Source organism: Parasteatoda tepidariorum, chromosome 4 (genome assembly GCF_043381705.1).
Source record: "Parasteatoda tepidariorum isolate YZ-2023 chromosome 4, CAS_Ptep_4.0, whole genome shotgun sequence".
NCBI lineage: Eukaryota > Metazoa > Arthropoda > Arachnida > Araneae > Theridiidae > Parasteatoda > Parasteatoda tepidariorum.
In genome coordinates this window covers 41,563,698-41,580,907 of record NC_092207.1, presented here as the reverse complement: position 1 = coordinate 41,580,907, position 17,210 = coordinate 41,563,698, and the positions used below count along the sequence as shown (strand labels likewise).

Sequence of the window (17,210 nt, the reverse complement as noted above, 5' to 3'; positions counted from 1 at the left end):
TTTGCAATATGATAAGGAAATGGGTTGACCCTATGAGGCAGAAATTGTGTTAAACACAATAGGTGAAAAATACTATTTTTAGTATTTTAATAATTTATGGGTATGAACGTGTATTAAAAAAAGTATCAAAACATGTATCCTCATCATAAAATAACTACTGGCAAATGAATTACAAACATTTTTTAAATAAAATTAGCTAATAATTACAGAAAATTAAGAATAGTTTTTTACATGAAAAAGCTTTAAATAATGATACAGAATTGCTTTGGTTCACAATACAATAGTCCTAATTCTGTACGTGTTCATAACAATAAAACATTTATCAGCATGAAACTGATTCTTAAATTCATTAAACAGTACTTTAGTAATTTAATTTAGTCACTCTGTTGAGCAATTTTAAAAACCGGCATTTCCCATGCAGCAGATATAAGTATTAATTACGTGAAAATAACGTTAAAATGCCACAAGGTTTAGAGCAAAAAAACGTTTATTTAAAACGTTTTATTTCCGTTTCGAGTGGTAGTCTCGAATTAGGTAAAAAAGCGTTTATATTTGGGCTGTTTTTAACGTAAAAATGACGGATTTTTGCCGTTANTTCAAGTCTATTTTCAATTTAACCCTTTTGGGAAACAAGTACAAAACTGCATCAAATTATCTCATCTCTAAAAAAATGTAATACTATATTTTAACGGAATTAAAAAAGAAAGATTCTTAACCCATTGACGTTACTTTTTTGCTACACAGTCCAGTAATGTAATAAGTACTTCCGTGGGAAAAATGTAAAAGGTTAGTGCTTATGCTGGATTGATAACTTCTGGTGTAATTACTACTTTATGTAAAAAAATGCATTTGCAATACTTGGTTATTAAAAATATTGAATTACATTGATATTATTATTATTATTAAAATTATTATTTTTATTATATTACAGTATTATCATTATATATTTTAATAAAAAAGCATGAAATTATTATATTTTGAGTCAATTTGAACTATTTATTAAAAAAAAAGCATTGCATTTGCAATATGATAAGGAAATGGGTTGACCTTACGAGGCAGAAATTGTATTAAACACAATAAGTGAAAAATACTATTTTCAGTATTTTAATAACTTATGACTATGAAATATAACATGAAACACCGTTTTCTGTATCTACGTTAAAGGTAAAAACCTTCCTAACAAGGCTCACTTTCAAACAATAATTTATAAGATGTGTGATGTGTTCATAACAATAAAACATTTATCAGCACGAAACTGATTCTTAAATTCATTTAACAGTGCTTTAGTAATTTCATTTAGTCATTCTGTTGAACAATTTTAAAAACTGACATTTACTTGTTAGTAAGCATTTACTTGTCATTTTGTTTGGATTATGTTCAACTCCGAACACGCATAATTTTGAACTGGATCCAGAAGTAAAGGAAACGGAAGCAAGTATCTGTACAAAATCCGCTGCGAGAATATATATTTTAAAAAAGAACTTTCCATTTGCTTGGCATGTAGAGGAAACCACAAAAATTCACAAATGTTAAGCCATAAGGTTACAGGTCAATCCCTCGTCCACTATATGAGGTATTTTCTGCCAGAATATAACTTAAGCTTACTTCTCAAAATTTTAAAAAGTCGTCGTCAGGAACGTACCTAAACCAGTTTTTTCATAGAAGCATTAAAGATCTCAAGCAACCCTGGTTATATGAATAAATTTATAAATCTAAACAAATTCATTTATTCATAAAATATGAAATAGTAGTGTTCAAAATGTTTCCTGCATGGAGAACCGTGCCCTACTGTTTGGTAATAATATTTCTGGTAAAAATAGTTATTTCTGGTAAAAAAAATCAACATAATTCTAGTTAATGAAACCAACATTAACAGTATTTAAATCGCTTAGTAATTTTTACATTTAGATAATAATGGTTCACCAGAGGTTCTGTTTTGCAAATTTATAGTTCTTATTACCCTTGATTTAGAATAAAAAATAAAATTTAACCGAATAAATAGTTTAAATGCCTTGCCTTAAGATATCGCGATAAAATTACCAAATTTTACCACATTTACCATATTTTATCACAATAATATAAAATTGTATTTTATTGAAAGTCTTACCAAAATCACAGCAAAGCTCTTCGATAAAAATTTCCGAGTTTTTTGGCGTTCCCATAAACACGTTAAATTTTACAACATTCTGGTAGTTTTGACCATAGTTCTTTTTTTCTCAGAGGGTAAAGTAACTTCAAAGTCATTGTTAGTAAATTGTAAATCTAAGCAGATATATCATTCTTCAAATGCTTTTAAATTTTATTATTCACATTTGGATTTAACATTTAAAACACACAACCGAAGTATTTTTCTTATCAGTTTTACATAAAAATTTATTGTTAGAATTTTATTAAGAAAATATATCTCAAAAGTAATTCATTTATGGTAAATGTCCCATAGCTATTTAATGTTTCTGTTTAATTTAGTAGCTAGATCAATTATTAGATCCATGACATCTCAAACGTTTTCATTTATAAAACATTTGTTACCATAAAATTGCCTATAATAAAAAAACACATTTAAATTTCATTTACTAAGATCTTCCTATATAGTATTTATTTCACGAAACAGGTTAGTTCAAAGGTATGTATTGACACACAGTAATATGCACTTATAGTAATAATTATTCATCATAATATTTAAAATTGATTATCAACTGCGTTCTCGAATAGATTATTCCTCAAATATTTGAGATAACAATTTACATATATCCTGGAATTAAAGAGACATTAATTATGTTATATTTNAGAAAGCCTTTGTAACCTTTCATTGATTTTATTTCAGATGTTTAATAGAAAGCATTTACCGATAAAGATGAATCACCGAATTATCTAAAATTATAGCTTTTATGTCAAAATGCTCAGGGCATCGAGCTAAAACTGAAACAGATAAAGGGAATTCGCTTCGAACGTTTACTATAAAATTTTCAAATTAAAATATTCCTTAAAAGGTTTTTGCATCTTACTATTTATTTACAAAATATAATAAAAGAAAAATATAATAGATATATATATATATATATTGTTCTTATTTGAAATAAAAATATTATTTTTACTTCATATTATTAGAAGTAAAAATTACTTATTAAAAATTAATTACTTTACTTATTTGAAGTAAAAATAAATCAAGATAAATTATTATCGGGCATGAACCGGTAATTGATTGATTTCCTTCATTATTTTTAATTAATAAGTCAATGCAGATTTTTTTCCTAGACACCCATTTTCTTACATATTTATTCTTTTAAAACTAATTTGTGACTTTTCTCTCTTTGAAACTAAATATCGTTATAAAAAGTTAATAATTTTTTCCTAAACGTAATGTGGGATTAAATCTACCTGCAGAATTTTTTTTTTATTTGTAACTTTTTTTTAAATTCTTGTTTATTGCAGTTTACCTATATTAAAATTTATGTCTACGTGATATGCACACACGTATCTATATATATATATTTCTCTCATACGGCGACAAAAAAAGGCCTCATTACAACTGCCCGAATGGCAACGCTAGAAAATTGATCAATGATTGCAGCTAAAAATTTCACATGCCAAATCTAGCTGAGATGGCTCAACATATAGCGCTTTTTAAAACAGAAACTGAAATAACCAGAGAGAGCATAAGCGCTTTTTTCACGAATTTATATATTACAAATTTATTTGACGATTTTTGATTTATATTACAAATTTATTTGTTTTACTAGAATTTATTTGTTTATGCAGGTTTTTCCATTGCAATTCACTTATTTGAATTTTTAATGGGCTTAAATATAGCCAAAATTTTAACCTTTTTAAAGAGATATCAGTTTAAGAAATTTTTTCTTAAGATTTTATACTATAGCACATTTCTATTAGGTTTAACGAATTACATGTCATTTATTTGAATTCAAATTTATTTTAATGACTTCGTATTTACTAAAAAGATGTAATTTTTTTTAATTAAGAAAGTTGTTATATGGATTTGAATGATTGTTTTGAATTCTTAGAATTTTGTGCATTTGCAATGTACCTAAGTTAGTAGCGAACGAAGCGAGCTTGGTTTGCGAAGCAAACCATATAAGATTGCGTAGCAATTTTCTGGGGTTGGCAAGCGTTAGCGAGCAGGGGGGGGGGCAGCCCACTAGTACATATATAAAGTAGAAAATAAGGAACTAGTGGTTTCTTTTCAGAGATTTAATTCATTTAAGTAAATTAGTAACAATGGGGACAACGAAACTTTATTTTTCAACTTGATTTTAATGATATATAACAAACTCAGACATAAATGAAATATCTGAAACTGGTGATAAATTGTGATAAGTGGGGATAAATGAGAAAAAGTAGGCAATTTTCTTTAAAACTATGTTTAATTTTCAAAATAAATTGATATTAAGTATGTTTTAAAAAATAAAACATTGTCCGTCTGCTTCCAATACAAATTAAACATTTCTGCAGCGTTAAGAAACATAATATCAGATAGGCAGCAAAATTTATTTGGTGCTAAATATTATCATGTTTCAAAATTGTTCAAAAATTGACAAGTAATACGATTAGCTATCGAATCGATTTTTCAGGAAGAATATAATAAAGCACTGGAGTCTGGCAAACAAATATTATATTTAAAATAAGAAATTGTTAATCTGCATTAAAAAATACACGGTTCAAACATAATTTTACAAAAAAAGCTAAAGAATTGTGTGCATGCACAAAAACTGCAAATGAAAAAATCTGAAGAGGAAACAAGGGGATATTTAAATAAAAATGACAGCGATACAACGCTGTGATTGATTGATCCTTGACGTTTTTAAATACTTTTTTTATAGCAAACATTTACTTTCTGCAGGTTTTTTTTTAATAGACACAGAAACTCAACAAGGCTTTGCTTTCAATATATCAGCTGCTTGATACAAAATCCCTTTCTTTTCCCTAAAATTAATCCCGAAAGATATATATAAAACATAGCTTAAACTTTTCTCGAAAAAACAAGGTTCTTTTAACAAAGCAATGTAGAAAAAACACAAAACGCTTGACATTTAGGTAATGGATGACTTTAAAAACGCCGGCAAAGAGCCACGTTGTCATTTTGTGCCTTATTTTTGATGGACTCAAAATAAAAGGGCAAACGTAGGACCGTTTATTGCAGGAAGCGTTTTTCTTTTAAGTTCCGCGGGTCACATCTATCATGGGCGTTGACAGGGCAGGTTGGCAGTAAAATCTCTCCATTTCAAGCGATGGCTTTAAAAAAAAATGGCTACGAAAGAAACGTTTCGTATTTTCTGTCAGAATTGAAGAAGAATGTAAAGATTACAGTAACTGGTTACACATTTGAAATTCATGTTAGATTTTAGAAAGAAGATGGAGAATGGGATAATGGTCAGGTTTCGAATAGTTGGAATGCCATCAGCTCTTTCAAAAAAAAGTGAAATTTATCGTTTTCAGGAAGAAAATCTTTTTAAAATTTTCAAAAGAGTAAGAAAACTATTTATGAAAAATTATACTTAAAGTATAAAATTAACTAACTAGCTAACAATAACTAATGAAATTTAGTTTTTATTTACCATTTATAAAATAACGTAATTATTCAAATCAGAATACTCGTACTTTGGATTGACTACCACCAGATATAGAAAGAAAGTAAAATTTATAGTTTCGTAATGAAAGTCATTGTGTTGCTGTTGTTGTTGTTTCTAATGCCACTTGCCATACTAGCAAAGCCTGCTTAGTGAAACCGAGCAAATTTAAGGCAGATTATGTGTTTCTTGTTTTTCAGAGGAGCCATCTATGGCCAAGAATTCGACTTCTGCCACACCATACGTCGCAACCCGTTTATGGGGCGGACCCATTCATACATCCATTTATTCATCCACCGATCTTAATTTTGACCTGAATAAGAGAACGATGAAAGTCATTGTAAATTTTCAAAGTGAAGGAAAACTACCTGTGCAAAATAAAGGAAACTAGCAAAATAAAAGCTAAAAATTAAAATTGTTTTATAAGTCATAAAGTCAAGACTTTCTTGTATAGGTTGGATTTTTTTTTACCCTGATAAAATCATATAGTCCATTTAATAAACTCGTTTGGTAAATTATAAAAGTAAAACTATGGTTTATCATGGTGTATATTTTAAATAATACACACTGACAGAAAAGCATGTAATATAACGTAACAAAAAGTATGTAATAACCATTTACAATATAATTTTAAAGAGAAGATCTATTTTACAATCTAAACGGTGAAATTCCATAAATTTACGTTATAACTGTATAGTACTGATGTGTTTTTACTAGCAGAATCGGCTTATATACGCTGAATGCTTAACGTACGACCAAACCATTTTTTCACAGTCAAATAGTTTCAAATGAAAGCATTTAAATGAAGTTATTGGCGTCATTAAAAATCAAGCTTAATTTTCTAAGTTAAAATTATTATAACTAGGGGACTTTTTTCCTTGCTTTCTGACACTTCTCAACGTTTAAAGATTGCAACGGTGAACTATATGGTTCGATTTACGAACCAAGTTTACTTTGCTCGTTTCCAAGATGGGCCTATCTGAAATATGACCTAATATAAAATCTGAATTAGTTAAATCACATGTAAAATTTGAATTTTTATTTCAAATTTACGTCTTTCCAATTTGTCATCAAAGCCTTATTCTGTTCTTCCAAGGCACTAAGTAACGCAACAGAACAACAAATATTCACTTTTTGTTTGAAATCTACTATTTATTTTTAGTTATCATTAAAAAACCAAGAAAAACGTCTTAAATGGTATATTAGAGAGGTTTTTAAAATCAATGTAGAAATATATTAAAGGCTGCTTATGAAACTCGTTTTAACCATACTATAGCATTAATACGGGTCCATTTGAGAAAGCTTACTAAGATAACTGCAGTGCATTTGAAGAAGAAGAACATTAAAACACACGAAAGAAAATAATAATAATGTATTTTATATTTTTTAATTTCAATGGTAGTCACACTAACTCCAGCATTTAACAATGTAGATAAAAAAAAACTAAAGATTAAATACGTGCTTTATTAATTTGAATTACAAGGTTATAAATAATAAAACATTAAATTATGCATTGAAATATAGCTGAAAACGGTAGGAATTTATTAACAGTCCTTCCTGATCTCACATTATCTGTTTCTATTTGTAAATAATTGATTAATATGCGTAGTTGCGCTTTAAATTGTAATCAATTACAATCATTAGATATATCTAATTTGAAAGTAAACATCTTATATTGATATTTAAGAATCTAAACATAATATATTAACTTTCACCTCGGAGAAAAAACCAATTGTTAGTAAGCTTCGAAAAAATATATTTTTTTTAATAATAGCTTCAGGTAAATCCAAATTGTATATTTTAATTAGGCATGGAAACGCGTAATTTTCTTTATTTAATATAGAGCTGCATTTTGGCTTATTTTGTACATTTGGATATTGATTGTATCGATTTGAAAATAACAATGGTTTATCTCAAAATCTTTAATTAGTCGAAAACTTTATTTAATCTCTTTAACTAGTATAAAATTAGCATAAGCAATTATAATAGTTAACTCCCAAACGCATTTTTTTCCAGCTTATGTAGAAGTTACGAATATAAAATAGGAAACTTATATACAAACTATATATTTTAGAACATAAATTATGCCTTTTGATCTACAAGTGCAATAAGAAAAAAAATTTTTGTACTTATTAAAGCAAAAATACCAAAAGGTACGTTATTTTGTTGGAAAATACTCTTCCCTTCTTTAATGAATATTTTAAAATATTCCAGACGTTCAATATAACGAAGGCAGGCGAAATGTTACTAACAAATTACTAGTATTTTTTATACAATTAATTTTACTAAGATGTGCAATAGCTCACTAGATGAATATTTAAATTCATTACAAAAACGGATGCTTCGATTTAATGATGAGGGAGATATATCAAAGTTTTTTTAACATAGTCATTTTCGGTAGATACAATATTAATTTAAAAATTTAAAATTATGTTTGTTGCGCAATAAAATGCTTTCATAAAAAAATTCCTCCATTCGTTTCTGTTCTCTTCCAATTTTAGGATGTAGATACAGAATTTAGAAGCAGAAGATTTATCTATTTGAATAAATAATATTTTTGTTTAGCAACTGAAATCTGATATTAAACCATATGAAGATATGAAGATCTTGGAAAATTTGGTTTTATTAGGATACATTAAAAGCGTCACTAAATGTCTTATGGAGATGGATATTGAATGAACTAAGAGGTTAAATAAAGGATGTCTCAAAATTTACGCAAAATTTTACCTAAATGAAACATTATTTATTTATTTATAAAACATTTAAATAACGGTTTAGGGCGTGTAAAACTTCAGTACTACAATTATTAACACCCGTTTGAAAGCGCCCATGAAACAATCCCATTACTGCATGCGACATTTCTTGGTCGTATACTGTTGTATTTCTGTTATCAAAATTGGCCCTCTTGTTCGTGGGATTTAACACCGAAGGATTTCACTCTGTGCGGTTATTTCAATTTAAAAACCCATTCCAACTGGCCCATATTCACCAAGGCAGTGATGAATGCAACATTTATACATAACATTTATACATAACACTTAGTAAAATTCAATTCAGTTGACATTTATGCAAATAAATTGTTTCAATTACAATCTATACATATAATTGAAGAAAAACTGTGTATTCTATTTAATGCGTAAATTTTGGGACACTCATAATGTTTTTTTCTTTAAAACGTGGAGTCTAAAGGAATAAAAAATTAACACTGTTTTTCTATTTTTTTTATAAATTATTTATTAATTAGCGGACAAATGTTTCTGATTTAATCTTTTGGTAGGCAAATAACAATTTTAAATCAGTCAATCAGTATTTTCTTACAATAATTATAATTTTTGGGGGAATCTCCTAAGAGTTTGCTTGACATTAAGCTAGCCTCATAGAAATTTTTTTTTCAAGAAATGACGGAAATCCATAGTTGTCGTTTTCTTAAATAAACACATATGATATTTCATTTCCTAAAATTATTCACAAAACATAATTTTATTTATACGTTTATATAATATATACGTATAATTAATCCTTGTTACATAATATACTTATTCAGGAATTCATTTTAAAATAGAAATTTAAATGTAAAAAAAATATTAAATATTTCAGCAAATCGAAGAAGTCAAATTCAAATTATTCCAAAATAATTATTTAAAAGAAGAAGGTATTTAACTTTGGGGACTAAATATCTTTAGAACCTTTTTATTTTCCAGTTTCTACTTTTTTTAACATGTTGGGTCAGTGGTTTCTAATTTGTTTCAGCTTCAGAAGCCAAAACGGTCTTACTTCTCTTTTCAAAACTCTCACTTTTAAGGAAAATGTTAATTGGCAGGTGTAAATATGCCAACAAAAAAACTTACAAATTAATTTAGAAACGTTTATTACGAGCGAAACTTTCTCACTGTTTCATCAATAAGGCTTCAAAATTAAGTTTTATCTCAGGCAGTTGAATTCGCGAGACTGATGTCCATTTCTATAGTATTTGCAGTATAAGTTGATTTTGAATAAACTAAGCTGAATTGTGATTTTTGAAAAAGAACTTTTATAAACTGTCAAATTGAGTATCAGAAAAAAATAATTCTTGTTATTAATTTGCGCATTTTATTTTCAATTTCAAAATTCGATGAGAAATACTGATGCAATTAATCATAAATGCATATCCTTTTAGTAATTTATTGTTTTTTGAAAAATATTATTTTTAAATTTGCTATACATTTTTATTACAATTTTAAACAAATAATTCCGTAAAAATAACCTTAATATTAAATAATTAATGGATTACTCGTTGAATGCAAACCTATTACTTTTTTCAAAAATGTTTTCTGTTTGAAAAATCATTACTGGTTGAAGGCCGGTATAACACTTCATTCTCCTTTTGCGGGTCCTGAAGGGGTTAATAAATTCTGAAATATAGAGTAATAATGTACAGAAATAGTCTTTAATATAAACTATAAAAATTAGTCAATATGATGTCATTGTGATCAATAATGCAATAATATAATATAAAGTTGAAAGAATTAATAAAGAGGTTAAAATTATCCAGGGTTTTTGAAGTAGATTTGTAAAAGAAGATAAGGATCGAAAGTAAAGAAAAATTATGTAAATTCTAAAATAAAATTTTTTAGTTCAGTAATGTTTTCAATTACCTTGGCATCATATTAAATTTAAATAAATTGTGTACACGGAAAAAGTTTCCCTTCATACAAAGGCAGCGTTTAAAACTAATTCTAATTATGAGTCATAACTTTTTTAAAAAAGAGCCTTTTTTAACATTATTTTTCTTCAAATTAGCGTATTAACAATGGATTAGAAGAGCCATTTTTCTTCTTGATTCTTAAAAGCATAAAGGTCACATGGTTGGGTGCAGTTCTTGACAAAGAGATAAAAAAAATGCAACAATCGCTTGTTGACGAGGTATTTAATTTTCTATCTGAGAATTTTTTTCTGTTTAGTTTAGGGTTTTTGCGTTTTTTTCTAGGCCGATTTGGTGGGGACACGGTGGCGGGGTCAAACAAATAATATATTTTTTAACATCCATTTTTTTTCTTCTTTTTTTTAAATACAATTTTTTTCCTTTTACATATGGTTCTAAGATAATATATATATACTTATATAATTATCTTTAATCACAATCGAAAAAAACGAACACTTTGCACAACTTTTGATCTAATTATCGGATGTTCAAAAAATTTAAAATTACAGAATCAGACACAAAAACATGCTTTCTCTGAAAAAACGTACCTTTTTGTGTCATCGGGTTTCGATCATTCACCTTTAAAACATGGGGGTTAACAGCAGTCGGAAAGATATGGTCAAAATAGTTTGGTCAGAGAGTGGATGATAGTTTGATCTTCTAAAGGCAATCATATTGCTTAAATTGACTAAGCTGCTGGCAGCGCTGTAACCTTTCTGCAGAGATTTTTAAGGAAATTTCAGAAGAAGCATATGAAGTATTTTTTGGAATTACAGAATTTTTTATGACAATAGGAACGATCTACTGACTGGTCCATTAATTAAAATACCGAAAAACGGAGATCTAGAGAATTGTAATAATTGATAAGGAATTACATTTGGTTCACGTAAGTGCTTTATCAAAATTATCTTTAAGAGAATGAATGGAACATGGGGTATATGAGAAATTATAAACAGAGCAGGCTGACTTAGAGCCAAAGAAACATGCACCGACCAAATTGCCACTTTATTAAAAAAGTTGAATGATAAATTAAGTAGCAGAGCACTCTACCTAAATTTTATCGACTTTTAAATATCATTCGACAATGTCCGCAGTGAAAAAATTACTAAAATATAATGGAATTCCAGATTTGTTCATAAATAATATCCAGTAAATGTGCAAAAATAATCGTGTTAGAATAATTTAATGTGAAGAACAATCACCAAACTTCAAAACTTTATCAGGAGTAACATTGTTTTGCATTCTATCACCAACATTTTTCTTAATGGTCATTGATTGGATTATGAGAAAAATACCCCCCCCCCCAAGAAAATAAGCTCATAAGATGGTCGCTAACGAAATATCTCAACAATTTGAACTTTGTGGATGATTTCTGACTTCCAACAAGCAACATATATCACATGCAAACCAATACAAATGCCGTTTGCAATAAAGTAAAGAGATATATATTAAAAATTATAAAAAAAAAAAATAAAGGATAGCGAAGAAGTAGATAGAAAGGAAAATTATTCCATCCCTTGATAGAAAGAAAAAATATCTCAAAGCAGAATATTAATATGTATCTACAAAATTGTCCAACTGAAGAAGTCAACAAGTTTACCTAACATGGATCAATTATAAACGACAGAAGAGGTACAGTTCAAAATATCGCGAGAAACTGAACAAAGTACGCAGTGATTTCGCTATTTTAAACAAATTTCGGGTGCAATACTATATGAAATTAAACAAAAATAAGAATATTTAATTCAAATGTTAAATCAGTATTTTTATACTGATCAGAAGCTTGGTACAACTTGAAAACCGTAAATAAGCTACAGGTTTTTATTAAAAAATGTATCAGAAGAATCATTAACATAAAATGATATCAGAAAATATTTAACAATGCATTATTCAAAATCAGTAAACAAGAACTAATAGAATTAGAAATCAGCGAGCCCAAATAAATGGCTGTGAATTTGACACACTATCAGAAAACCAGAAAAATTCAAAGTAAAACAGGTGCTGAACTGCACGCAAAGTCAAGAAAAAGAGATTTAGTACTAAAATGATAAGGTGCAGAAGTATTATGAATGAAATAAAGACTATAAGCAAAATATGGAAAGAGATAAAGTGCTTGGCCACCAAAAGTGTGCGATGACCAGTCATATGATATGGACCCTATGTTCTCTACAGAGTGAGGAGATATACGCAATCAAGTAAAGTTAATTGTGCATTTTGTGTTTATCGCTATTTCTCAAAAAATTCTCAAGTTAATCAAATTTTCGGGTATATTATACGGTTATCCAAAAAATAAATGTTTATTTCTTATTATTATTTGATTTATTATCGCCTTACTTATCATTATTTATTTATTTATTATTTTATATATTGTTAGTCGATATTTTTTAAGTAGTTAGGTATACAAATCTTTGCATTATTTAAAAATAATGTAGTTTTAAATAGCAAAATACTAATCTTCAAATAAATTGCTTAAATAGTTTCATAATAATTAAATTTTTAAAAAAAAATCTCAAGTTAAATCTTTAAATTTTCAAGAACCCTCGAATAAGATTCAGATCAAGAAGATTTCGTTTAAATTTTATATTTTGCCATTTAAAGTTACTATTAAGATCAGGTTGTAGTACGTAAAAATCCTCTCATGAGAACAAAAGTTTTTCAAGATGTTCATTTTTTTTATTTTGCAAACTATCCCCATAAATTCTATATACTACGTTAATTTTATTAATCTAATTTGATAATGCTTATTAATATATTTAGTGCATTCATATTTAAAAATTATTTCATTGCGTTAATGCTTATAAAGTCAGCATTAATTCTTTCAGAATACGTGTATATCAAAATTCCATGTACACTTTCCATGAATTGTTTTGTTCCACCAACTTTAACACAATTTGGGAAGTTTAGAAGTACCCCCATAACGAGTACCCAACATACTTTTGTGTCTGTAATTGGAGCATTCTAATGGATCTTTCTTCTTTTATGAAGGACAAACAATGCCAAGGATCTATTTCTAGATCTCCTTTAATGATCCTAAATTGAATACATGTGCTTCACAAGATTAAATACGAATGGATTCGCTAGAATGAATACATGAGTGGAAACTGTCTTTGTTATCATAGTCTGTGCTTTGGCAAATAGATTTCGGATGAACAAATGAAATTGGCAGAGTTATTTTAGATGAGATTCATTTTATTGAGCTTTCCATAAAGAAACTGGAAAGAATTTACTTGTGAAAGGTGCATTTAAAGAGATGAAGGAGTTTTAAATCAGTTTTATTATTCTGGTTATTTATCGCCATCTACGGCTTATGTAACTTTGTAGATAAATTAAGTTTGTTCATTATTGTGTTCCATACGAAAAGGAAATCATAAAACAGTTAATAAATCATGCATATTTTTGATTTGAAATTTATTTACTTATAATTATTTTATTTATTACTATTTTATTTATTATTATTTATTTATTATTATTTTATTTATTATTATTTTATATATTGTTAGTGGATATTGTTTAAGTAGTTAAATATACAAATCTTTGCATTATTTGAAAATAATGTAGTTTTAAATAGCAAAATACTAATCTTCAACTAAATTGGTTAAATAGTTTCATAATAATTAAATTTTAAAAATAATCTCACGTTAAATCTTTAAATTTTCAAGAACTCTCGAATAAGATTCAGATCAAGAAGATTTCGTTTAAATTTTATATTTTGCCATCTAAAGTTACTATTAAGATTAGGTTGTAGTACGTAAAAATCCTCTCATGAGAACAAAAGCTCTTCAAGCGTCACTTTTTTTCATTTTACAAACTATCCCAATAAATTCATTATACTACGCTANTAACATGTAGAACCACCTTTAGCTCTCAAAACTGCTAGCACCCGCCGTGGCATTGATTCCACAAGGGGCTGATAGGTAGTCTGAGGTATCTGGTAGCAAGTGCTCACCAACTGGTCCTGCAATTCTCTCACATTACGAGGGGGTAGCGTGGCAGCATGAATTTGGTTTTCCAAGTAGGACCACAAATGCTCTATTGGATTAAGATCAGGAGAATTTGGGGGCCAAGACATTACTTGAAAGTCATTGGAATGTTCCACGATGATTTGACCCTTATGGCATGGTGCATTACCCTGTTGGTGAACACCATCCCCCGCAGGAAAAACTGTTGCATGAGTGGGTGAACCTGGTCTGCAACTATGTTTAAGTAGTTTACAGACATCAGGGATTGTTCTATGAGGATTATGGGTCCTAATGTGCCCCATGAAAACATTGTTCCTAGAGAAGGAGGATGGTCATAATGTAATGGCTCTTCGGTGTATATATATATATGCTCCTACAATTTCAATTTCATTCATATATATATTTGAATCATATATTGACGCAAACAGTAATTTTGCGCAGTAACTATAAATCGAACAGTAAGGTTAGGAAGTGATAGATACTGAAAATAAAAATCCATATTTTAAATGAGAAAGATCCTCTAGCTCTGAATCTTAAAGTCAAGAAAAGACTTAGGAAATGATAGTACACTATAAAAAAATTGTGGGACAAATTACCTTAAAATCCATTTTCACCAGAACATGTTACGGATCAAAAAATCTAATATGCCTTAATTTTTACAGCAATATGTACCGTAAAACCAGCGAATGATTCTAATTTAAATAAATTTTAATGTAAATTTTACTGCAGATTACGGATGTTTCACCCAAAGTGCCGGCACTTTTTACCGTAATTTGACTAGGGTTTGTTACAGATTAGGCATTACTCGTCAAATCATCGATTCCTTAAAGATCTCCATCTCAGTTGCTTTTATGATTTCAACGTGGAAGGATCTTCACTTCACTCAGTCACACATTTTCCCGTTATTTTTAAATTTAATATATTATAATTTAAAATCCATTTTTTTAATAATGACAATTCTTGTATAAAGCGAGTACCCAGCACTTTCAATAATGTTCGATCTAATAATCACATTTTTGCGTGATAGTACTCTAGCTCTACGATTTGATGAACTAAATTTATATATGCAGAATAATTCGTGCAGGTAATATTTTAAGACACGAAATCAGACACAAAAAGTACTTTCTCTGAATAAACATACCTTTATATCAAGAGGTTTAGATTGGCGAAATATGAGATTTAGCCACAATCTGGAAATTATGGTCCAAATTGTTGAGTCAGTATATCTCTTCGAAGCTTAAGCCCCTTCAAGTTAGTTTCACTTTTTGTGTTTTACGCAGCATGTCAGAAATAGGTGAAGTGAAACAAAAAAGAAAATTTCACCCAATTCTAGATTTTGTTTATACAAATAAAAGAAAAGTAAAAACATATAACAGCAAAAATACTATTTCCTTAAAATAACGAAATACGCAGAAAGTGGAGTTAACATTACTTGCCTCAAACTGTCAACTAGAGGATTATTGGAACCATATTGTCTAGTTTGCGGCTAACTTCCATATTTTTATATTGGGAACTTAAACCTGTAAAAAAAACGCATGTTAATTTAAAGTACTTTTTCGTGCCTCGTTTTGTAACTTAAAATATCACCTGCACAAATAAATTTGCTGATACTAAAGTCTAAATATTGAATCGAAGTACATTAAAATACGATCTGGAGCACCTTTCCAACAATAATAACAAAACAAAAATTTAATTTTCGATCTTTTTCTTTTCATTATGTTATTTTATGGTTTCAATATATTGCTATCTGCTTATCTTTTTTAATACAAAAATAAACAGTTGGATCATACATCAATTTTCAATAAAAGTAAACATTTCCAACTAATTTTCTTCAAAAAAAATATGAGCAAGGATTTCAGTAAGCCATCATCTACTCATTGGATACCATCAAGCGTTGTCATAGTGGTTAAATCGTTGCAGTCGTCGATTCAAAAGCTCATCAAGCTTGACATACACACATGATGTCAGTTACCGGTATCCAATTCAATTTGTATCTCGCATTGCAAATACCCATTTCTTTCTTCTAAAGCAATCATTTATTAGTATAGGAATATATGTAGAAATATAATATTTATGTTCTATAATTGGACTACTTCTCTATAATGGCCGAGCGCCGTCATGCAAATAATCAGCTGCAGGTTTCTCAGAAAAATGAGCCAAAAAACATTTTTTATAACATCGAGCAATTTTTTAAGTAGTAAACAAAAATAAATTCAAGTTTCAATTATTAAAATATTTTTTTACAATGCACTCTAGCTTTTATAATAATTTTTATTTCACTTCAATACTTTATTTCCTAAAACATCTTATTTATTATTCACAGTATTTAAATAAATCAATTTGTAATTTTGTAGACGTTAAATAATTGTCACGTTTATACCCCATTTAAACATAGAACTCAAAGGATAATGTTATAAAATTAAGAATTTCGGTCCAAGATCAAGTTGTTCTGTATTTAAAATTGGATGGGAGATAAGATAAATTCGCAAGTTGCAGCAGATTCTGAAGTAGGAAGAATAATTTGTCACACTTCACGTCACGATTTAATCCTTTTGATATCATTCGCATGTGATGGTGACATTGATTTATCGCATAAATCTCACCCGAAGGTGTTTTAATAGGCCCTTGTGATTGGTTTAAGACCCTCTAATGAAAGCAGTGTAATTGTAATTCAGGAGTTTCAAAGCTGCTGAAATGACATCGAATATTTGAGGTAGTAGTGGCATAATAAGGATTGTAGACGTTTGAAATTATTTCAGGAACGCAATTTAATTAAGAACAACACTAGATCTTATAATGCCTTCAGGGTACTTAAATTATACACAGACTTACTGTAAGTTAATGAGATTTATGTTGCAGAAGTTATTTATCTTAGTTGACAAGCTGTAACTAATTTAAAGTTGATATTTTATTTATCATGGCAATATTTACTAAGATTAAAAAATACTCAGTAAAGACAGGTTTGTTTTAAGCACGTATTTTGTT

At 28.3% G+C, this 17,210-nt stretch overlaps 1 protein-coding gene across 1 annotated transcript in view; it reads right to left on the bottom strand.

Annotated features, from left to right (window-relative positions):
- LOC139425434 (cilia- and flagella-associated protein 43-like) overlaps nucleotides 1–14,527 on the bottom strand; it is a 32,397-nt gene extending 17,870 nt beyond the window's left edge. The window contains exon 1 of the mRNA XM_071180317.1: nucleotides 14,110–14,527. Within this exon, the coding sequence (XP_071036418.1) occupies nucleotides 14,110–14,527 (418 nt within the window). The remainder of the gene's footprint in view (nucleotides 1–14,109) is intronic.
- Nucleotides 14,528–17,210: the final 2,683 nt, after the last annotated feature.